The sequence below is a fragment of the Staurois parvus genome, unplaced genomic scaffold (genome assembly GCF_062004578.1).
Source record: "Staurois parvus isolate SC_StPar_1 unplaced genomic scaffold, SC_StPar_1.0 ptg001202l, whole genome shotgun sequence".
Classification (NCBI taxonomy): domain Eukaryota; kingdom Metazoa; phylum Chordata; class Amphibia; order Anura; family Ranidae; genus Staurois; species Staurois parvus.
In genome coordinates, this window is record NW_028318998.1 from 74620 (window position 1) to 98676 (window position 24057).

General features: G+C 43.5%; 1 protein-coding gene across 1 annotated transcript in view; it reads right to left on the minus strand.

Annotated features, from left to right (window-relative positions):
* The window catches only part of LOC149438220 (Fc receptor-like protein 5), a 49670-nt gene that overhangs the window by 17670 nt on the left and 7943 nt on the right, over positions 1-24057 (minus strand). The window contains exons 3-5 of the mRNA XM_089660111.1: positions 22090-22347; positions 19836-20090; positions 11960-12220 (exon numbers count right to left, since the gene is read on the minus strand). Coding sequence (XP_089516237.1) covers positions 11960-12220; positions 19836-20090; positions 22090-22347 — 774 coding nt within the window. The remainder of the gene's footprint in view (positions 1-11959; positions 12221-19835; positions 20091-22089; positions 22348-24057) is intronic.

Genomic DNA, 24057 nt, shown 5'->3' on the forward strand with positions numbered 1-24057 from the left:
GTTTGTTATAACTGGGGAAATTTTTAGCTACTACTAATGCTATTCCAATGCTTTTATACAGGAACTGTTTCTAAAGACACAAATGAATAAAATAAATATTGTTTATTTTACCGGTATATTTTTTTTCTCTTGGGAGAAAACAAATAAAAAGAAAAATAGAAGTCCTAAAGAGGAAAATCCCTAAAATTATACTAAGCCCCAATATTACAGGACTGGCATTATTGGGGTTTGCTGTAATTGGGGGTATTATTATTGTTTAGTGCCACAGGAAAAAATTAATTGCCCAGTAGGAATTTTAAAGGTAACTCTTTGTTTTATAAAATGTATAAATGTCACAGCCAACACTGAAGAAAACCAAAGAAAAACATAGAAAATCCTAGAGGAAATTCTCCAGAATTATAATACCCCCACCCCCAACATTAAGGGACTGTTGTTGTCTGGATGTGTTGTAACTGGGGCTATGTTTGGCCAGTACTATGATATTCCAATGCTTTTATATAGGAACTGTTTATAATGACACAAACACATGACATCATTTGTTTCTCGGAAGAAAACCCCAAAAAAAGATAGACATCCTAAAGAGGAAAATCCCTAGAATTATACTAAGCCCCAAATATTACAGGACTGGCATTATTGGGGTTTGCTGTAATTGGGGGTATTATTATTGTTTAGTGCCACAGGAAAAAATTAATTGCCCAGTAGGAATTTTAAAAGTAACTTTTTGTTTTATAAAATGTATAAATGTCACAGCCAACACTGGAGAAAACCAAAGAAAAACATAGAAAATCCTAGAGGAAATTCTCCAGAATTATAATACCCCCACCCCCAACATTAAGGGACTGTTGTTGTCTGGATTTGTTGTAACTGGGGCTATATTTGGCCAGTACTATGATATTCCAATGCTTTTATATAGGAACTGTTTATAATGACACAAATACATGACATCATTTTTTTCTCGGAAGAAAACCCAAAAAAAAGATAGAAATCCTAAAGAGGAAAATTTCCAGAATTATACTATCCCCACCATTAAAGGACTGGTGTTGTCTGTTTGATATAACTGGGGAAATTTTTAGCTACTATTAATGCTATTCCAATGCTTTAATATAGGAACTGTTTCTAAAGACACAAATTAATAAAATAAATATTGCTTATTTTACCGGTATATTTTTTTTCTCTTGGGAGAAAACAAATAAAAAGAAAGATAGAAGTCCTAAAGGGGAAAATCCCTAGAATTATACTAAGCCCCGATATTACAGGACTGGCATTGTTGGGGTTTGCTGTAATTGGGGGTAATATTAATTGCCCAACAGGAATTTTAAAAGTAACTTTTTGTTTTAAAAAATGTATAAATGTCACAGCCAACACTGGAGAAAACCAAAGAAAAACATAGAAAATCCTAGAGGAAATTCTCTAGAATTATAGTACCCCCCCCCCCCCCCACCACCACCACCACATTAAGGGTCTGGTGTTGTCTGGATTTGTTGTAACTGCTATTTTTGGCCAGTACTATGATATTTCAATGCTTTTATATAGGAACTGTTTATAATGACACAAATGAATAAAAAAAATTATTGCAAATTACATCATTTCTTTCTCGGAAAAAAAAAACAAAAAAAGAAGCTAGAAATCCTAATGAGGAAAATGCCCAGAATTATACTATCCCCCAACATTAAAGGACTGGTGTTGTCTGTGTTTGTTATAACTCGGGATATTTTTAGCTACTACTATGCTATTCCAATACTTTTATATAGGAACTGTTTCTAAAGACACAAATGAATAAAATAAATATTGCTTATTTTATATTTTTTTTTCTTGGGAGAAAACAAAAAAAAAAAAAAAGATAGAAGTCCTAAAGAGGAAAATCCCTAGAATTATACTAAGCACCAATATTATGGGACTGGCGTTGTTGGGGTTTACTGTAATTGCAGCAATTATTGTTTATTGCCACAGGAAAAAAATTAATGGCCCAATAGGAATTTTAAAAGTACCGTATTTGCCGGAGTATAAGACGACTGGGCGTATAAGACGACCCCCTACTTTTCCTGTTAAAATATAGGGTTTGAGCTATACTCGCCGTATAAGACTACCCCTCTTCCAACACACACCAAATAAAAATGAAAAAACATCAGATTTGATTTCAATATGGTATGGTATTTCAGTATGGTATTCCAATGATGGGGCACTACTCCTCCCACTGACACTAATGATGGGGCACTATTCCTCCCACTGACACCAATGATGGGGCACTATTCCTCCCACTGACACCAATGATGGGGCACTATTCCTCCCACTGATACCAATGATGGGGCACTATTCCTCCCACTGATACCAATGATGGGGCACTATTCCTCCCACTGATACCGATGATGGGGTGCTATTCCTCCCACTGACACCAATGATGGGGCACTATTCCTCCCACTGACACCAATGATGGGGCGCTATTCCTCCCACTGACACCAATGATGGGGCACTATTCCTCCCACTGACACCAATGATGGGGTGCTATTCCTCCCACTGATACCGATGATGGGGCACTATTCCTCCCACTGACACCAATGATGGGGCACTATTCCTCCCACTGATACCAATGATGGGGCACTATTCCTCCCACTGATACCAATGATGGGACACTATTCCTCCCACTGACACCAATGATGGTGCCCCATCATTAGTGTCAGTGTGTGAGAAATAGTGTCCCATCATTAGTGTCAGTGGGAGGAATAGTGCCCCATCATTAGTCAGTGGGAGGAATAGTGCCCCATCATTGGTGTCAGTGGGAAGAATCGTGCCCCATCATTGGTGTCAGTGGGAGGAATAGTGCCCCATCATTGGTGTCAGTGGCAGGAATAGTGCCCCATCATTGGTGTCAGTGGGAGGAATAGCACCCCATCATTGGTGTCAGTGGGAGGAATAGTGCCCCATCATTAGTGTCAGTGGGAGGAATAGCACCCCATCGTTGGTATCAGTGGGAGGAATAGTGCCCCCATCATTGGTGTCAGTGGGAGGAATAGCGCCCCATCATTGGTGTCAGTGGCAGGAATTGCGCCCCATCATTGGTGTCAGTGGGAGGAATAGCGCCCCATCATTGGTATCAGTGGAAGGAATAGTGCCCCATCATTGGTGTCAGTGGGAGGAATAGTGCCCCATCATTGGTATCAGTGGAAGGAATAGTGCCCCATCATTGGTGTCAGTGGGGAGGAGGAATAGTGTCCCATCGTTGGTGTCAGTGGGGGAGAGGAGCGGCTGCTCCTTCTTTCAGTACGGCTGCTTGATTTTCGCGGGGCCGTTCGGCTCCGCCTCCTCGCCGGTGATTGGTCGCCTGTGTGCCTTTCCAGTGCTGGCGCCCAATCACCGGTGAGGAGGCGGAGCCGAGCGGGCGGCGGGACCATCGAGCGGCCGAACTCAAAGAAGGAGCAGCCGCGCTTCCTGGACCGGATCGTCGTGGGACCGGGACCAGAGCCAGGTAAGGTACAGGAGGAGGAGGGGGGGGGGTGGCGTCGCCCCTCGAAAAAGTGCCGTCCTGACACCGGCTCGCCGTATACCGGTGTATAAGACGACCCCCGACTTTTCAACAGATTTTCAGGGGTTGAAAAGTCGTCTTATACGCCGGCAAATACGGTAACTTTTTGTTTTATAAAATTTAGAAATGTCACGGCCAATACTGGAGAAATCCAAAGAAAAATGTAGAAAATTTTAGAGGAAATTTTTCAGAAATATATTACCCCCTTCCCCCCAACGCTAAAGGACTGGTGTTGTCCGTGTTTGTTATCGCTGGTGACAGGGGCGGACTGACAACTCATGGGGCCCCCGGGCAATAGGGGATCATGGGGCCCCTGTGTCCTTGCCCAAACTCAAAAAAGCCTATGATAAAGATACCAGGGGCATCTCATGGGGCCTCCTGCTGACCCCAGGCCCTCGGGCAGTGCCCGAGTTTCCACATGGTCAGTCTGCCCCTGGCTGGTGATATTTTTGGATAGTATTATGCTATTCCAATGTTTTTATATAGAAACTGTTTGAAATGAAAACAGATGAAAAAAATAAAATAAAATAAAACAAAATACATTAAATCTTGCTCATTCCATAATTTTTTTTCTTAGGCGAAAACCAAAAAATGAAGATGGAAATCCTTAGAATTAAACTACCCCCAAATAATACAGGACTGGCGTTGTTGAGGTTTGCTGTCATTGGGGCTGTTATTATTGTTTTCTTGCCACAGGAAAAAATTAATTGCCCAAGAGGGACTTTAAAAATAAAATTTCCGTTTATAAAATGTAAAAATGTCTTGGCTAACATGGGCAGAAAATGTTTCCTACTGTTTCTCTTGCAATTGAGTCTATTTGACTTTACAATGTAGACAAGGTCTATGGCCATCTCTTGTATCCTGTCCACAGTCTCTGAATATTACTTGCACCATGTCTGCAGTCTCTGACCAACTCTTTTAACATGTTCATAGTCTCTGACCATCTCTTTTATCAAGTCCACAGTGTCTGATCATCTCTTGTATCATGTTCATAGTCTCTGACCCTCTATTGTATCCTGTCCATAGTCCTTGACCATCTCTGGTATCATGTCAACAGTCTCTGCTCAACTCTTGTATCATGTCTGCAGTCTACGGCCAACTCTTGTATGATGTCTGCAGTCTATGGCCATCTCTTGTATCCTGTCCACAGTCTCTGAACATTACTTGTACTATGTCTGCAGTCTCTGACCATCTCTTGTATCATGTCAACAGTCTCTGGCCAACTCTTGTATCATGTTCATAGTTTCTGACCATCTATTGTATCATGTCCATAGTCTCTGATCATCTCTTGTATCATGCCCACAGTCTGAACATTTCTTGCAACATGTCTGCAGTCTCTGACCATCTCTTTTATCATGTTCATAGTCTCTGACCATCTTTTTTATCATGTCCACAGTCGCTGATCATCTCTTGTATCATGTTCATTGTCTCTGACCATTTATTGTATCATGTCCATAGTCTCTGATCATCTCTTGGATCATGTCCACAGTCTCTAACTATCTATTGTATCATGCCTGCAGTCTTTCCCCATCTCTTGTATCCTGTCCACAGTCTCTGAACATTACTTGTACCATGTCTGCAGTCTCTGACCATCTCTTGCATCACATCCACAGTCCTTGACCATCTGTCCGTAGAGTTCAATATTGAGTTGGCCCCGCCCTTTGCAGCTATAACAGCTTCAACTCTTCTGGGAAGGCCGTCCACAAGGTTTAGGAGGGTGTCTATGGGAAGGTTTGACCTTTCTTCCAGAAGGGCATTTGTGAGGTCAGGCACTGATGTCGGGGGAGGGGGCCTGGCTCGCAGTCTCCGCTTTAGATCATCCCAAAGGTGTTCTATGGGGTTGAGGTCAGGACTCTGTGCAGGACAGTCAAGTTCCTCCACACCAAACTCGCTCATCCATGTCTTTATGGACCTTGCTGTTTGCACTTGTGCGCAGTCATGTTGGAACAGGAAGGGGCCATCCCCAAACTCTTCCCACAAAGTTGGGAGCAGGAAATTGTCCAAAATGTCTTGGTATGCTGACGTCTTAAGAGTTCCCTTCACTTGAACTAGGGGGCCAAGCCCAACCCCTGAAAAACAACCCCACACCATAATCCTCCCTCCATCAAACTTTACACTTGGCACAATGCAGTCAGGCAAGTACTGTTCTCCTGACAACCGTCAAACCCAGACACGTCCATCAGATTGCCAGACAGAGAAGCATTTTATATAATGAAGCAACATCCACACATGTAGGACACCCAACATTAGAGGCGATTTATTCTTCCAAAGCAAATACACATTTACACACTGGTACTGGCTAGTATTTCAATGTTTTTCTTCTCGCTGAGCTAGTGTGACCCCAGCACTGAAAGAGAGGGGTGGGGGAGGGTCAAACAAGGGTGTTCTGCAGGCAGCTGACGTCCTCCTTATCAACTGATGATGTCATTGGTTGTCAGGACGCCAGCGGCTAGAAGGTTGTAATGGTGCACAACGAAAACCTGTGACTTTGTGTAACTAAAAGGCAGACCTGTTCCACCCGCTGGCTTGTATACAAGTTTTGGGCAGCTTGTAGACATTTTGCCAAGGCACCCCTGAAGAAACCTCAAGGCACCCCACTAGGCACCATGGTTGAAAAAGGCTGGTGTGGTCACATGGCCTTTCCTTGTTGTTTGGCATCTGCAGGGAAAGATCTTTGGGAGGGGCTTCTATTACTCTGCTGATGTAAGCTCTCTACAGTGTGTGTCTGTGCCTTCACAGCCCTAATCTGTGCTCTGCAAGGGTCACATACCTTGTAGCAGAGCCTGACATGTAGAGGATGGCCTCTCTTACAGTCCAGGCTGTATTTTTAAAAATATATTTTTTTAAAATATATTCTTCAGATTTTTTTTAACATATAAAAAAGTAATTTTAACATATATTTTTACATACCAGTTGCAAGAAAAAGTATGTGAACCCCTTGGGATTACGTGTGCTCTGAACGCCATCTAAGTCACAACAATAGAAGAACACAGTCTGCTGAACATAATACTACACAAACATTAGATGTTGCCATGGTTTAATTGCACATTACATGTAAACATTCACAGTGCAGGGAGGAAAAAGTATGTGAACCTTTAGACTTAATAACTGGTTGACCCTCCTTTGGCAGCAATAACCTCAACCAAACGTTTCCTGTAGTTGCAGATCAGACCTGCACAACGATCTGGAGTCATTTTGGACCACTCCTCTTCACAAAACTGTTTCAGTGTAGCAATATTCTTGGGATGTCTGGTGTGAATCGCTCTCTTAAGGTCATGCCACAGCATTTCAATCGGGTTGAGGTCAGGACTCTGACTGGGCCACTCCAGAAGGCGTATTCTGTGCTGTTGCAGCCATTGTTTTGTTGAATTACTTGTATGCTTTGGGTCATTGTCCTGTTGCATCACCCATCCTCTGCGGAGCTTCAGTTTGCGGACAGATGGTCGTATGTTTTCCTGCAAAATGTCTTGATAAACTCTGGAATTCATTTTCCCATCAATGACAACAATCCGTCCAGGCCCTGAGGCAGCAAAGCAGCCCCAAACCATGATGCTCCCTCCGCCATGTTTTATAGTGGGGATGAGGTTTTGATGTTGGTGTGCTGTGCCTTTTTTTCTCCACACATAGTGTTGTGTGTTCTTCCCAAACAACTCAATCTTGGTTTCATCTGTCCACAGTATATTTTGCCAGTAGTGCTGTGGAACATCCAGGTGATCTTTTGCAAACTTCAAACGCGCTGCAATATTCTTTTTGGACAGCAATGGCTTCCTCCGTGGTGTCCTCCCATGTACTCCATTCTTGTTTAATGTTTTCCTTATTGTAGATGTGTCAACAAAAATGTTAGCATGTGCCAGAGATTTCTGTAGGTCTTTAGCTGACACTCTGGGATTCTTCTTTACCTCATGCAGCATTCTGCGCTGTGCTCTTGCAGTCATTTTTACAGGACGACCACGCCTAGGGAGAGTAGCAACAGTGCTAAACTTTCTCCACTTGTAGACAGTCTGTCTTACCGTGGACACATGAACATCAAGGCTTTTGGAGATACTTTTGTAACCCTTTCCAGTTTCATTCAAGTCAACAATTCTTCATCGTAGGTCTTCTGAGAGCTCTTTTCTGCGAGGCATGGTTCACATCAGACAGTGCTTCTTGAAACCAGTAAACCCAAAACAGGTGTGTGTTTCTTAAGGGCAGGACAGCTGTCAGCAACACATCCAATATCATCACACTGATTGGAGTCAAGGTTGGCTCACTCCTGGCTCCAATTAGCTCTGGGAGAAGTCATTAAGCTAGGGTCTCACATACTTTTTCCTGCCTGCACTGTGAATGTTTACATGTTATGTGCAATTAAACCATGGCAACATCTAATGTTTGTGTAGTATTATGTTCAGCAGACTGTGTTCTTCTATTGTTGTGACTTAGATGACGTTCAGAGCACATTTTATGCCCAATTCATGCAAAACTCAACGTAATCCCAAGGGGTTCACATACTTTTTCTTGCAACTGTATATTTGTAAATGCATTCCAAAAATGTAGATTTTTTATTTTTTAAGACATACAGTATATTTGAAATGTATTTTTAAAAATATTTGTCATATATTTTGTAATAAAATCGCATATCAACATGCAGTGTGTGTCTGTATATGTATAGATAGATAGATAGATAGATAGATAGATAGATAGATAGATATTGAAATATATTGAATATGACCCAAATTGTAGTGTTTCAAATATATATCAATATATTTGGGAAGAATATTTTTAACATATATTTCAAATATATTTTTCTTCCATGTGGGAGTATACATGATGTATGGAGTAACCAGGGCTTACCTCTGACATGTAGGGACACTGTATCTATGTAATTCTCATATTTATCCTGGGATATGTCTCTTTCACATCTGTATTTTCCAGCCGCGTTCCAGGATCCTATGTCAGCTGATTCATCATTGCCACAAAACGGACATATGTGTTCATCACCCTTGTAGAATTTTGTTGAATGCACAACATACCCAGGAGGGCTGTGACATGTCAAAGAGATCCTTCCATCGTCATAAAAAAGAGGTTGAATGATGACCAAACCTTCTATAGAAAAAAGCAGGGCAGTGTCTTAGTACCAACCATGACAGATAAGTCATTCACTAAGTTATAAATAAATTCCTCAAGAATCCACACAGTTGTCACGTCACAAATAATCCTCATATTTGGCCTAATATCCATCATCAGATCCATCTCGTGTCCTGTAACGGAAGCTTAGGCAGGACAGAACACACAAATAAGATGATGAACACACAAAGCTTTATTGAACTATGGAAGGCACTCAATCAGGGTAGGAAGGTAGCGTCCAGGTACCCAAAAAGGGGAAGAGAGGGGAGGAGCCCAACATAATTGTAATCCGGCCCATGATAGGGCACTCTAGGTAGCGATGGCCCGAGCACTCAGGGGGGCAGTCCAGGTAGCAGTAATCTGGGCCCACCATAGGGGCAGTGCAGGCAAGGGTAATCTGGGCCCACCATAGGGGCAGTCCAGGGCACTCCGCAACATGCGGCTTGAAGGGACACTCACGGTAGGCGGCTAGAAGACACGCAGTAGCAGGCGGCTTGTAGGGACACTCACGGTAGGCGGCTTGCAGACACTCAGCAGCAGGTGGCTTGTAGGGACACTCACAGTGGTCAGTGGACAGGGACCCTCACAGCAGTCAGCTTGAGACAGGGGCCCTCACAGCGGTCAGCTTTCCAGGGACAGCAGCGATCAGCAGGCAGGGGCCCTCACAGCAGTCAGCTTTCCAGGGACAGCAGCGGTCAGCAGGCAGGGGCCCTCACAGCGGTCAGCTTTCCAGGGACAGCAACGGTCAGCGGCCCTCACAGCGGTCAGCTTGAGACAGGGGCCTTCACAGTGGTCAGCTTTCCAGGGACAGCAGCAGTCAGCACACAGGGGCCCTCACAGCGGTCAGCTTTCCAGGGACAGCAGCGATCAGCACACAGGGGCCCTCACAGCGGTCAGCTTTCCAGGGACAGCAGCAGTCAGCGGTCATCTTGAGACAGGGGCCATCACAACGGTCAGCTTCCAGGAACAGCAGTGATCAGCAGGCAGGGGCCCTCACAGCAGTCAGCTTTCCAGGGACAGCAGTGGGAGTTCTGGCTGTGGGGTCTGGCCTCAGCTCAGACCCCACACAGCGCTTCTCCCGAGCGCAGGTCAACACAGCAGGCTTGCAGGTAGGGACACAGCAGGCTTCCAGGGGCTCAGCAAGGTCTTGGCTGTGGGGTCTGGCCTCAGCGCAGAGCCCGCACAGCATCCTGTCCCGAGTGGGGATCGAGCACACACGCACCCCCTGGGGTCCCGCACCGGCCTTCTTAAGTCGGCGCAGGACACTACCCAGTTGTCCCGGCAATGGCCAGCCCAGCGTCGGGTTGCCGGGGCAATGAGGCCCTGCCCCCTCGACACAGGCCACGCTCTTGGGAGCACGGCCTTTGTCTCCGGCGCGGGGAAACTTGCGCCTGCGCTGTGCCCGCCAGGGGGTGCGCAGAGACACCTTGGCAGCCCTTTGCTGGGGATTCTTGGTGGGGGGCCCGAGAGGTGCTAACCGCACCACAGGGGGTGTTTCCTCCCGTCCTGCACAGCCCTTTGATGTAGGCTGGTAGGACGCAAGAAATCTGCAAGAGGGAAGGGAGGGTTGAAGGGATACGGCAGAGGGACAGCAGGCAAAGGGGGATGGGGAAGGCACGGGCACTCCGTGACATGGCCATAGGGCAGTATTTTCCAGATTGGGGCATTCCAGGAAAATATCACATTATGGCCACCAGATGGAGCTGGCAATCATAAGAAATAAACACATTACACATAGTACGGTCATTATTTGCGATGGCTGTACAAAAAGCAAATTCCTGTTCAATTTGAATGCTTAATTATGAGTGCTGTTTTTATATAATTGGATAGCTGAAAAGGATACTAACCTATTAGACTCTATAATTAGGAGATTATATTGGTTATTTAAAAACAGTGATATCTTCATGAGTGTAACTCACATATTTGGTCATAGAAACATAGAAGAGTGACCGTAAAAAAAAAAAGACCAAGTGGTCCTTTGAGTCTGCCTCATGTAGATAGATCTATGTTGGTCCCTAGCATGTTTGAATTATCATTAGTCTTTATATAGTAATACCAATTTACACATTGTACAGTACATTCACATTAGCCCCTAACTTCATGTAGCTTATAATCCCTATCTCAGATCCTTACACACACATATTAGGGCCAATTTAGATAGCAGCCAGCTAACCTACCAGCATGTCTCTTGGGGACTTGGAGGAGACCCATTAAGTCATGAGGAGAGCAAGCAATCTCCATGCAGTTGGAGTATTGAGTGGGATTTGAATCAAGGACCCTAGTGCTACAAGGTATAAATACGAATCCACTGTGTTGCCCCTTAAATTGTTTCATTGGTGGCGCTGGAACCTTAAGGTAATATTCAGTGACAATTTCATACTCAGATTATTTTTGCAAATGTTATACATATAGTGTCCCTTTGAGACATCTGGATATTTGGTAAGCAGCTTCTAGGCACCAAGGGATTGCTGTGGTCATCCTCGGGTAGTAAAAGCAATATTTGAATCATGGCATTGAAATGCCACAGTGAAACGTATGAATCTGAATATATTTCAAATGTAACTAAGATACAAGAGGCTACCCTTTTTGGGGGCCAGATATTGCTGCCTTCATCAGGGCTTGTAAAAATGTGGAGTCTGAATGTGAGGACTCAGGCAGTGATATGTAGCTTAAAATCATGCACTTTAGCTTTTCAGTTTTGGAATTGAAACATTCAGCAGCTGATTGGAAGTAGCAACTGTTGTCCGCACGGTCACTCTGTCATACCACGTTATGCCCAATCCTTGGATCAAGATCTTGCCTATCTCCAAAACCCTTATCAAACCACAATAAATTTAAAACAAAAAAAAAAAAGCAGCAGCCTGGTTCTTTATCCCCAGCAGAACCATACAAGAAACGTGTGTGCAGAGGATGAAGTGAGTATTGAAAAGCAAATGGATGGTGGACCAGGCAGTTACCAAGCATGGTAGGACGTAAAACTATAGACCTCCTGGACCTCCCATGTTCTTCATGCAGAATTGAGATGTGCTTTAGTGACCGATACCTTTTACTGGACATTAATGTCTTATAGGGTAATCTTCTGAGTAGAGGTATCCCTCAGGGGCCTTTCTGAGATGGGATAGGGAACACCACAACATAATTGCCAATCGTTGTGCAATGCACAGCTATGTTGAATGGCATGGGTTGTGATCTATCAACTGAAAACTGTAAAAGCTAAATGATGATTCTGGTGCGAAAATATATGAAGAGATGGTGCAAGAATCTACTGCAAACAGGCTCAGTGATAAAATATAGTTCATCTATCAAACTATTTTAGGGTAATACTGGGGATCTCACCATTGAAGACGTCCAGTCTGACTGTTTCACTTTTTCCATTTGGTGCATCATCCCAGCTATTCTGTGTACAATAGTAGAATCCACTGTGATAATCTTGAGCAGATGTAATTGTGTAATCCTTGGAGTAGTGAACAATCTGATTGTCCTTAAACCAAACGTATGGCCAAGAATAGATTCCCATATTACATGTCATCGTTATAGACTCTCCCGTGAAGAGCTTGTTCCGGTTTGGAGTGAAGGTCACCACCCTGGTTGATGGCACTTTTGGAAACAAATTAAAAATGAAGCAGAACCGAAAACATACAGAAAAGAAAAATGGCATTGACTAAATATATGCTTTTGATGAAATAAGCACCCTGACTTCAACAGCATCCCATCCCCATGACCGGGACCTCGGGAATAACTGACAGCTCATTGGATAAAGAATAGTGCAAACCCCAAGTTTGAATAGAGGTGAGTTTGGAGGATGGCCATTCTCATTTGTACTCTTGGTTCCTGCTGCACCGTAAATTGCACCTCTCCAGGTTCCACTTATTATTTAAAGCAGCCTTTCTCAACCTTTTTGACATGGAGGAACCCTTTAAAGTGTTACTAAATCCCGGACCCTGCGTTCGCTACATCCGCTCTCCCCAGACCCTGCATTTACTATATCGGCTCTCCCCGAACCCTGCATTCGCTATATCCGTTCTCCCCGGACCCTGCATTCATTATATCCACTCTCCCATGACCCTGCAGTCACTATATCGGCTCTCCCCAGACCCTGCATTCGCTATATCCGCTCTCCCCGGACCCTGCATTCACTATATCCGTTCTCCCCGGACCCTGCATTCACTATATCCAGTCTCCCCGGACCCTGCATTCACTATATCTGGTCTCCCCGGACCCTGCATTCACTATATCCAGTCTCCGCGGACCCTGCATTCACTATATCCGCTCTCCCCGGACCCTGCATTCACTATATCCGGTCTCCCAGGACCCTGCATTCACTATATCCAGTCTCCTCGGACCCTGCATTCACTATATCCGCTCTCCCCGGACCCTGCATTCCCTATATCCGCTCTTCCCGGACCCTGCATTCACTATATCCGGTCTCCTAGGACCCTGCATTCACTATATCCAGTCTCCGCGGACCCTGCATTCACTATATCCGGTCTCCCCAGACCCTGCATTCACTATATCCGCTCTCCCTGAACCCTGCATTCACTATATGCAGTTTCCCCGGACCCTGCATTCACTATATCCGGTCTCCCCGGACCCTGCATTTGCTAGATCTGCTCTCCCCGGACCCTGAATTCACTATATCTGGTCTCCCCGGACCCTGCATTCACTATATCTGGTCTCCCCGGACCCTGCATTCACTATTTCTGGTCTCCTTGGACCCTGAATTCACTATATCCGGTCTCCCTGGACCCTGCATTCACTATATCCGCTTTCCCCGGACCCTGCATTCACTATTTCTGGTCTCCCCGGACCCTGAATTCACTATATCTGGTCTCCCCGGACCCTGCATTCACTATATCCGCTCTCCCCGGACCCTGCATTCACTATATCCGGTCTCCCCGGATCCTGCATTCACTATATCTGCTCTCCCCGGACCCCGTATTCACTATATCCGCTCTCCCCGGATCCTGCATTCACTATATCCGCTCTCCCCGGACCCTGCAGTCACTATGTCTGGTCTCCCCGGATCCTTCAGTCACTATATCCGGTCTCCCTGGACCCTGCATTCACTATATCCGCTCTCCCCGGTCCCTGCATTCACTATATCCGCTCTCCCCGGACCCCGCATTCACTATATCCGCTCTCCCCGGACCCCGCATTCACTATATGTGATCTCCCACAGTGCACACAACATGGAAATGCAATTATTTTAGTACATATAAACTGCTAAATACCTTTTCTCATCAGCAGTATATAGCAGTCTTGTGACTTCTATCAGTGTCCAGAAGAGCACTGGTTAAAGATTGTAGGAGAATTTTTATTTCTGCTTTAGGAGGATGCAGAACCCCTGATCTCTGTCTGGACAGTGCAGATTGGCCCTGTGCTGATCACGTGCACTCTCCCAAGAAAATAAAAACCTCTCTAACAATACACACTAAACTGAGCATGTGCAGAATGGCTATGGCTCAGTCTGTCAGATTTTGGATCTGAAATACACAAAAATTTCAATACCAAAACATTGGTGGAGAAAAATCCTAGAACAGGTTTAGTGGAGTCAACAATTTGCCCCCAAAAATAATATTAGCCATAAACGGTGGAGCGAATGAGCTCACCAGTGATATCATTTTTTTTTCACACTAATGTCTCGTACACTCAATGAGAATATAGGACAATGATGGGTTTTTTTGCATGCTAGTCTCGTGTCAAAAATGACGAGGTTACTAAAGTCGCATTAATATCTTCTTTCATTTCTGAGCATGCATGGTCTTGGTCTTTTGCTTGTCCCTTCAGATAATTCCCAAATGACAATTGTAATGGATTTAAAGGAATCCGAAATAACAAAATAAAATTTCATCCAAAATTAGAATCTGATTGGAGTTTGAAAACAATATTGAATTCGAAAACAAGAAAAGAATGAAATAGAATAGAAAATAATGGAATAGAAAAGAATAGAACAGAAAATAAAAGAATAGCACTGAATAGAGTAAAACAGAATAGAATAAAAAATAAAAGAATAGAAAAAAATAAGAAAATAAAAGAAAGGAATAGAAAAGAATAGAATAGTGTAGAAAATAAAATAATAGAAAAGAAAAGAATAGAGTAAAACAGAACAGAATGAAATAAAACAGAATAAAAGAAATAAAAGAATATAATAAAATAGAATAGCATTGAATAGAAAATAATAGCATAAAAAAGAAATAGAATAGAATATAGCTGCCTTCTGAAATTTGAATAAAAAAAAAGAGTAAAAGAGAATAGAATAGAGTAAAATAACGTAGAAAATAAAGGCACAGAATAGAAAAAGAAAAATAGAATAGAATAGAACTTAAAGACTAGAATATAATAGAAAAGAATATAGAGGAATAGAATAAAAAATAATAGTATAGAAGATAAAAATTAGAATAGAATATAATAGAATAGAACAGAGTAAATTAGAATAAAATAGAAAATAAATGAATAGAATATGATAAAAAAGAAAATAGAGGAATAGAATAGAAAAGAATAGTATAGAACAGAGGTGGGCAAACTTTTTGACTTGAGGGCCGCAATGGGTTCATATATTGGACCCGGGGGCCGGACCAAGAGTAGATGAATGATGTGTATGTGTCATCCATAGTAAGTATAGTAATATTCCCCCATAGCAAGCATAGTAATTCATCCCCCATATAGTAATTCATCCCCCATATAGTAATTCATCCCCCATAGTAATTCATCCCCCATATAGTAATTCATCCCCCATAGTAATTCATCCCCCATATAGTAATTCATCCCTCATAGTAATTCATCCCCCATAGTAATTCATCCCCCATATAGTAATTCATCCCCCATATAGTAATTCATCCCCCATAGTAATTCATCCCCCATATAGTAATTCATCCCCCATAGTAATTCATCCCCCATATAGTAATTAATCCCCCATATAGTAATTCATCCCCCTTAGTAATTCATCCCCCATATAGTAATTCATCCCCCCTATAGTAATTCATCCCCCCTATAGTAATTCATCCCCCATATAGTAATTCATCCCCCATAGTAATTCATCCCCCATAGTAATTCATCCTCCATATAGTAATTCATCCCCCATATAGTAATTCATCCCCCATAGTAATTCATCCCCCCTATAGTAATTCATCCCCCATATAGTAATTCATCCTCTCTATAGTAATTCATCCCCCATAGTAATTCATCCCCCATATTAATTCATCCCCCATATTAAGTCCCCAAGTCCCCCCTGTGTCAATTCACTTACCTTTGCTCCGCGCGTTCCTCTCGCCGTGTTCCCGCGCCGTTCCGGTGTAGCATGCAAATCTGTCTCCTATGAGGATGTCCCCCTCGACGTATCTGCGTCGAGGGGGACAGATCCTCATAGGAGACAGATTTTCATGCTACACCGGTCTTCAGGGCGGACTGTGAGAGGAGCCTAGCGGGAGCCTAGCTCCGCGGGCCAGATTAAAAGGTCCGCCGGGCCGTATACGGCCCGCGGGCCTTAGTTTGCCCATTGCTGGTATAGAAGATAAAAATGTGAATAGAATATAACAGAAAATAACAGAATAAAATAGAATAGAATAGAAAACAAAAATAGAATAAAATGAAAAATAAAATAAAGGAATAGAAAAAATAGAATAGTATAGAAAATAAAATCTTAGAATACAAAATAATAGAGTAAAACATAACAGATTGGAATAGAACAGAATAGAAAATAAATAATAAAATAGAATAGCATTGAATAGGAAAGAATAGAATAGAAAAGAAATAGAATATAGCCACCTTCTGAAATTTGAGGGAAAAAAAGAGGGAATAGAATAAAATAGAATAGAATAGAGTAAAACAGAACAGAATAGAAATTAAAAGAGTAGAATAAAATAGCGTAGACAATAAAGGCATAGAATAGAAAAAATAGACTAGAATAGAAAATAAAAGAATAGAATATAATAGAAAAGAAAAGAATACAATAGAAAAGAATAGAATATAATAGAAAAGAAAATGAAGAAATAGAATAGAAAAGAATAGAGTATAATAGAATAGAATAGAAAACAGAATAGAAAAGAAATAGGATTGAATAGAATATAGCTACCTTCTGAAATTTCACAAAAAAAGAGAGAATAGACTAAAACAATAGAATAGAGTAAACCAAAATAGAATAGAAAATAAAAGAATAGAAAAAAACTGAATAAAAAATAAAGGAATAGAATAGAAAATAATATAATAAAATAGATTAGCATTGAATATAAAAAAAATAAGATAGAAAAGAAATAGAACAGAGTAAAATAGAATATAGTCGCCTTCCGAAATTTGAATGAAAAAAGATAGAAGAGAGTAAAACAGAACCAAATAGAAATTAAAAGAGTAGAATAAAATAGCATAGAAAATAAAGGCATAGAATAGAAAAAATTAGCATAGAATAGAATAGAATAGAATAGAAAATAAAATAAAAGAATATAATAGAAAAAAATGAAGACATAGAATAGAAAAGAAGAGAGTATAATAGAATAGAAAACAGAATAGAAAAGAAATAGGATAGAATAGAATAAAATAGAATATAGCTACCTTCTAAAATTTGAATTTCACAAAAAAAAAGAATAGACTAAAACAGAATAGAATAGAGTAAACCAAAACAGAATAGAATAGAAAAGAATGGAATAAAATACAATAGAAACAATAGAATAGAAAAGAATTAGAATAGAATATAGCCGCCTTCCGAAATTTGAATTTTGAAAAAAATAGAATAGAATAAAACAAATCGAAACTAAGCAATTTTTTTGTTCTTCACGTGTCAACTTCTTGCCCAGGCTACCGTTCTCTGGCTTGTGTACTAATGCCACTAGGCCTTCTAGTGACACCTGCAGGAAGTGTAATGATAGTGCAGCTGCAGCAGTCCTGTCTCTGGAATGATGTGAAGGGAGTTGTGAGCTGGATGCATGAAGCCTATTGGGCCAATCAGAGACCTCTGAGCGACTACTAATGACCCCGAGACTGATAGTAAAGTCTGGGACCATACCCGGCTGGGTAGATCTATGGAGAAGGAGAGCCTGGTATACTATGGGAGGCACCTTGTTCATCTTGGACGCTTCACCTTTTGACTCTCAGCCTGAATAGAGCTGGATGCTATAGATTTAATATACAGGGAGATGGTTCCCGACACTGTGGTGCTCCGTAGGAGAGGAGAGAGAACTACTAAGAGAAGATGGCCTGTCAGTGATGTGCAATGCGTGGCTTTCACAGTTGACTGCTACGGTCCGCCCACTAAATGTGGCAAAGTATTCCAAAGGCACCAGCTCTTACTGTGAAGAACCCTTTCCATATGTGGAGGTTAGATCTCTATTCCTCCAGACATAAAGAGTGCCCCATTGTCCTCTGTAATGACCTACACTCTACACCGAGTTTACTACACGGCTCGAAAAAATTAAAGGAAGACTTTGAAAACCCATCAGATCTCAATGGGGACAAATCTCCTGCTGGATCTCTATATTGATATCTATGGACGGGGTGATGTGTGAGGAACGTAAGGATGGCCCATCATTTGGTGAAAAATGATCGACCTACAGAGGACTGAATTCAAAGACACCCCCAAAATCAAAGTGAAAAATGATGCAGCAGGCGAGTCCATTTGGTTGAAATGTCATTGCAGCAACTCAGAATGGTACTCAGTAGTTTTTTTGGCCCCCATGTGCTTCTATGCATGCCTGACAACGTTCGGGGAGGCTCCTAATGAGACCACGGATGGTGTCCTGGGGTATTTCCTCCCAGATCTGGACCAGGGCATCACTGAGCTCCTGGACAGTCTGAGGTGCAACCTGATGGCGTCGGATGGACCGAAACATGACATCCCAGAGGGGTTCTATTGGATTTCGGTCAGGGGAGCGTGGGGGCCATTCAATGGTATCAATTCCTTCATCCTCCAGGAACTGCCTGCATACTCTCACCACATGAGACCAGGCATTGATGTGCACCAGGAGGAACCCAGGACCCCCTGCACCAGGAGGAGTCCAAGACCCATTGCACCAGGAGGAACCCAGGACCCACTGCACCAGGAGGAACCCAGGACCCACTACACCAGGAGGAACCCAGGACCCACTGCACCAGGAGGAACCCAGGACCCACTGCACCAGGAGGAACCCAGGACCCACTGCACCAGGAGGAACCCAGGATCCACTGCACCAGCGTAGGGTCTGACAATGGGTCCAAGGATTTCATCCCGATACCTAATGGCAGTCAGGTTGCCATTGTCTAGCCTGTAGAGGTCTGTGTGTCCCTCCATGGATATGCCTCCCCAGACCATCACTGACCCCCCACCAGAACAGTCATGCTGAACCATGTTACAGGCAGCAGAACGTTCTCCACGGCTTCTCCAGACCCTTTCACGTCTGTCACATGTGCTTTGGGTGAACCTGCTCTCATCTGTGAAAAGCACAGGGCGCCAGTGGTGGACCTGACAATTCTGGTGTTCAATGGCAAATGCCAATCCAGCTCTATGGTGCCAGGCAGTGAGCACTGGGCCCACTAGAGGACGTCGGGCCCTCAGGCCACCCTCATGAAGTCTTTCTGATTGTTTGATCAGAGACATTCCCACCAGTGGCCTGCTGGAGGTCATTTTGTTGGGCACTGGCAGTGCTCATCCTGTTCCTCCTTGCACAAAGGAACAGATACCGGTCCTGCTGATGGGTTAAGGACCTTCTATGGCCCTGTCCAGCTCTCCTAGAGTAACTGCCTGTCTCCTGGAATCTCCTCCATGTTCTTGTCTCCTGGAATCTCCTCCATGCTCTTGAGACTATGCTGGGAGACACTGCAAACCTTCTGGCAATGGTACGTATTGATGTGCCATCCTGGAGGAGTTGGACTGCCTGTGCAACCTCTGTAGGGTCCAGGTATGGCCTCATGCTATCAGTAGTGACACTGACCCTAGCCAGATGCAAAAGATGAGTAGGGAAACAAATGTCAGTGGCCTCCAGCTGTAAAACCATTTCTGTTTTGGGGGTCGTCTCATTGTTGCCCATCTAGTGCACCTGTTAATTTCATGAACACCAAAGCTGCTGAAACTGATTAACAACCTTAATGCGACTTACCTGACCAGATCAATATCTCAGGAGTTTCATTGACTTGATGCTAGACTCGGATTACAAAGTCTTCCTTTCATTTTTTTGGATATGGACCACATATATTTTTTTTATGCATGGTAATCATATCCTACGGCTTAATTCTTTTCTGAAGAACTGACCTGGAACAAACGGAACAACCTGCACCTCATCTCTGTCTCTGTAGGTACGGACTGCAGACATCGAGCAGGTATAAGTGTCATTAGATGTTATGTGATCTACAACGAGCAAATTGGAATCGGGGGCCGACACAAAGACCTTTTTGTTGTCCCTGTAAAATATTGTCTGTCTCGTAGAATATCCAGAGCGGCTGTGACACCTCAGAGTCACCGAATCGCCTTCATACACATAGACCGGAGCCTGCAAGATGACCGGATCTGAAATACACAAAATCACAGCATGGCCAAAACATTGGTGGAGATAAATCCTAAAGCAGGTTTACTGGAGTCAACCATCTGCCTATACAAATAGGAGTAGCCATTGGGGCTGCTGTAAGAAACCATGGGGCCCCATACAGCCAACCTGTCAGCCCCCCCCCAAAGAAAACAAAGCTTACTATGCTTCAGTTATGACTGAACACAGTGAGTGATCGGCACAGGTCACTCGTTGGTTTCATTCAGGTAAGAAAGGGACTGGAAAATGTGAAATATTTACTGGACCCTTCCCCCACTCTTCATCCTGAAGGATCCTATTGTGTGCTTACAGCTGCCAGTGGGAGGGAGAGGAGGGAAGCACTGAGAGGGTATACAGGGGGGCCTGGGCAGCAGGGGGAATGGTATGGTGCACAGGGAGGGTAATGAGTATGATGGGGGGTTGGGGGGGGGGCAATTACTGGAAACGATCCCCTGTATGGCCTTCTCTGCAGCAGCTGAAAGCCAGCAGGAAGGAGAGGAGAAAAAGCCAGGGGAGCGGTTCAAGTAATTTCTCCCCTCTCCCCAGTCGTACCAATCACCTTCCCTGCCTACATCCGATTCACCCAGCTGCATTGGCCCCCCTGGTGGCCTAAGCCCCGTACAGGAGGACTGGTGGTACCCCCTTATCCACGGCCCTGCCCACATGGAAGAAAATATATTTAAAATTTTCATCATTTGGTGCCTTCCTGGCTGGCTGTTAACAAACCCGGATTGGAACTCACTGGAGGTTTCCAGAACATAGCGGGTGGAGGGACAAATTGCACCTTGAATATTTATGGGACTTTCACCAATCCCTGGGGAAGTGGGCTTAGAAGGTGAGAGAAGAGCTCATAAGTATTGCGAGGTTTACTCATCTGTGAGGGACCCCTGTGCTGGGGGGCTCTGCCTCTGGGGCAGAGAGGAAGAGGGGAGCACTAGGAGACCAGCCCAGCTTGAAGGTCTCAGCGAGGCCCAACAGCCGAGCCAGAGAGTCAGCCTGTCGGCAGTGGAGAGAGCAGCAGCAGGTCTGCAGACAGGAAGCTCCATGGTGGGACTGAGCACTAAGCCAACCATTACTCAAGAGAGAAAAGACAGTGAAGTGCAATACCTCACGGGTCAGGACCAAGTGTGGTCCAGTGCAGTGCAAGACAGCCAGGGGCACACCACTTCTCTACAGCTAGGTGCAGTGTCACCATTGTTCTGTTATTGGGACTACTACTACTTGTACTACCACTCGCACTGCTATGCAATACACCTCACATTTCTACAGTCCGGTATCTCATGCTCCCATCTATATCTAAGTTCATTGTTCCCTAACAAAACACCAGAACCAAAAACCCTAGATCAGGGGTCTCAAAACTATGACCCTCCAGCTGTTGAAGTCCCATCATGTCTCTGCATCTGGGAGTCTTGCCTGTGGCTGTCAGAGTCTTGAAGGCCTCATGGGACTTGCAGTTCCTCAACACCTGGAGGGCCCTAGTTTGGAGACCCATGCCCTAGACTAGGGGTCTCCAAACTATGGCTCCAGGTGTTGAGGAACTTCATGTCCCATGAGGCCTTGCAAGGCTCTGACAGCCACAGGCAAGACTCCTAGAGGCAGGAGGCATGATGGGACTTGTAGTACTTTAACAGCTGGAGGGCCATAGTTTGGAGACCCATGCCCTAGACCAGGGGTCTCCAAACTATGGCTCCAAGTGTTGAGGAACTTCATGTCCCATGAGGCCTTGCAAGACTCTGACAGCCACAGGCAAGACTCCTAGAGGCAGGAGGCATGATGGGACTTGTAGTACTTTAAAAGCTGGAGGGCCATAGTTTGGAGACCCCTGCCTTAGACTATTCATTGAGTTGTTTGGAAATGTACAGAAGATGCCAATTGCCTGGCTGTGGGCACTGTAAGTGGGGAAATGGGCCCCAAAACCAGCAGCTTCTTGGGGGGTAGCACTACATATATTTAAGTCCTTGATATATAATTTGATAATCTCACCATCGGAGACAGTCAATTGGACAGTCCTACTGGAGACACCAGCTCTGGTTTGACATTTGTAATACCCGCTGTCCTGGGTGAGGGCAGATTTAATGGTCAAGGTCTTGGAACTGCCCAACCACTTTTCCTTCTTGTACCAGTGATAGGTCAGATCTTCTTTTCCAGATGTCTTCATATTACAGGTTACCGTCACGGACTCCCCAGTGAGGATCTTGTTCCAGTCTGGAGTGAAAGTCACCACCGGCTCCTTGGAAAATTCTGCAATTGGTATAAACACCCAACCAAAGTGAAAGTCCTTTTTTTGGTTATATTGACCCTTTCTAACAGTACCCCCAAAATTTTACCCCAAAAAAGTGTATCATCGTTTACAATCCTAGAATTATTTTTTTTTTGGGGACGGTTCAACTTTGCCTTCTGGCAACGTTACCTGACCCAACTCTGCTGTCAAAAGGTGCCCAAAGGTTTTACAATTTATTTTAATAATTAAAATAAATTGATACAATTCCAGCAAAATTCAATTTTTATTGTACGGTGCTTTTACCATTATTAACCGCTTCCTGTCCGGACACTTTCACCCCCTTCCTGTCCAGGGCAATTTTCAGCTTTCAGCGGTATCACACTTTGAATGACAATTGCGCGGTCATACAACACTGTACCTATATGAATTTTTTAGCATTTTTTTTGAGACAGATAAAGCTTTATTTTGGTGGTATTTATTCACCGCTGGGATTTTTATTTTTTTTGCTATGTAAATGAAAACGTCCAAAAATTTTGAAAAAAAGTGTTTTTCTGATAAAATTTTGCAAATAAATAATCTTTCATCATAAATCTTGGCCGAAATGTTATCTTTTTAGCAAAAAAAAAATAAGCCAAATTAGTTTATAACCAAAAATTATAATTTTTAAAAAATGTTTTATATTTTTATTTTATTTTTTTATATTATTATTTATGTTTTTTTTGTTTTTTTTTACATACTGTCACCCTAGCAGTACAATGTCACCATGGTGACACTGTACTACTTGTGGGGGGGTGATGAAGATTTTTTTTTTTTTTTACACTGATTGCTTTTACACCCATATAGGATGTAAAAGCAATCATTTCTCTTTCTCTCTGTCTGCATTATTGCAGCCATTGAGAAATACTGAGTGAGTTGTGATTGGTCACAGCTTGTCACATGGTACAAGGCTGTTGTGAATAGCCTTGTACCATGTGACCTCTGTGATCATTCACAGATTTCACACGTAGTAAGCAATGATGTCACAAGTGACATCTTGCTTACTACTTTGCATGTGATCACTGATTGGCCAATCAACGATCACATGATCGGGACCTTGTACAGAGGTCCCTTCCGACGATCGGTGTTTCACTGTGTCCGGAGGACACAGCGGGCACCGTATCGCGGTGCTGCATGCTCCCAGCTAGAAATGGCGGGTGCCGTTTATGAACGGCAACCCGCCCCTGGAGTGCCACCGTCCTGCCGTTTATAAACAGCAGGCGGACAGCAAGTGGTTAACCACTTCCTGTCCGGCCCATGTACATAAACGGCCAGACAGAAGCAGTGCAGGATTCACTGCCTGTGCGCGCTACTGGGAACGCACAGCACCGCGATCCGGTGTACAGAACTCTGTGTGAGGTCCCGATTCATGCAATCAATTTTGCTAAAAAGATAGCTGAATACATTTTGGCCAAGATTTATGAAGAAAGATTATTTATTTGCTAAATTTTATAAGAAAAACACTTTTTTTTTCAAAATGTTTGGACTTTTTCATTTATATAGCAAAAAAATAAAAATCCCAGTGGTGAATAAATACCACCAAAATAAAGCTTTATCTGTCTCAAAAAAATGCTAAAACATTCATATGGGTACAGTGTTGCATGACCGCGCAATTGTCATTCATAGTGTGATAGCGCTGAAAGCTGAAAATTGGCCTGGGCAGTAAGGGGGGGAAAGTGTCCGGACTGGAAGTG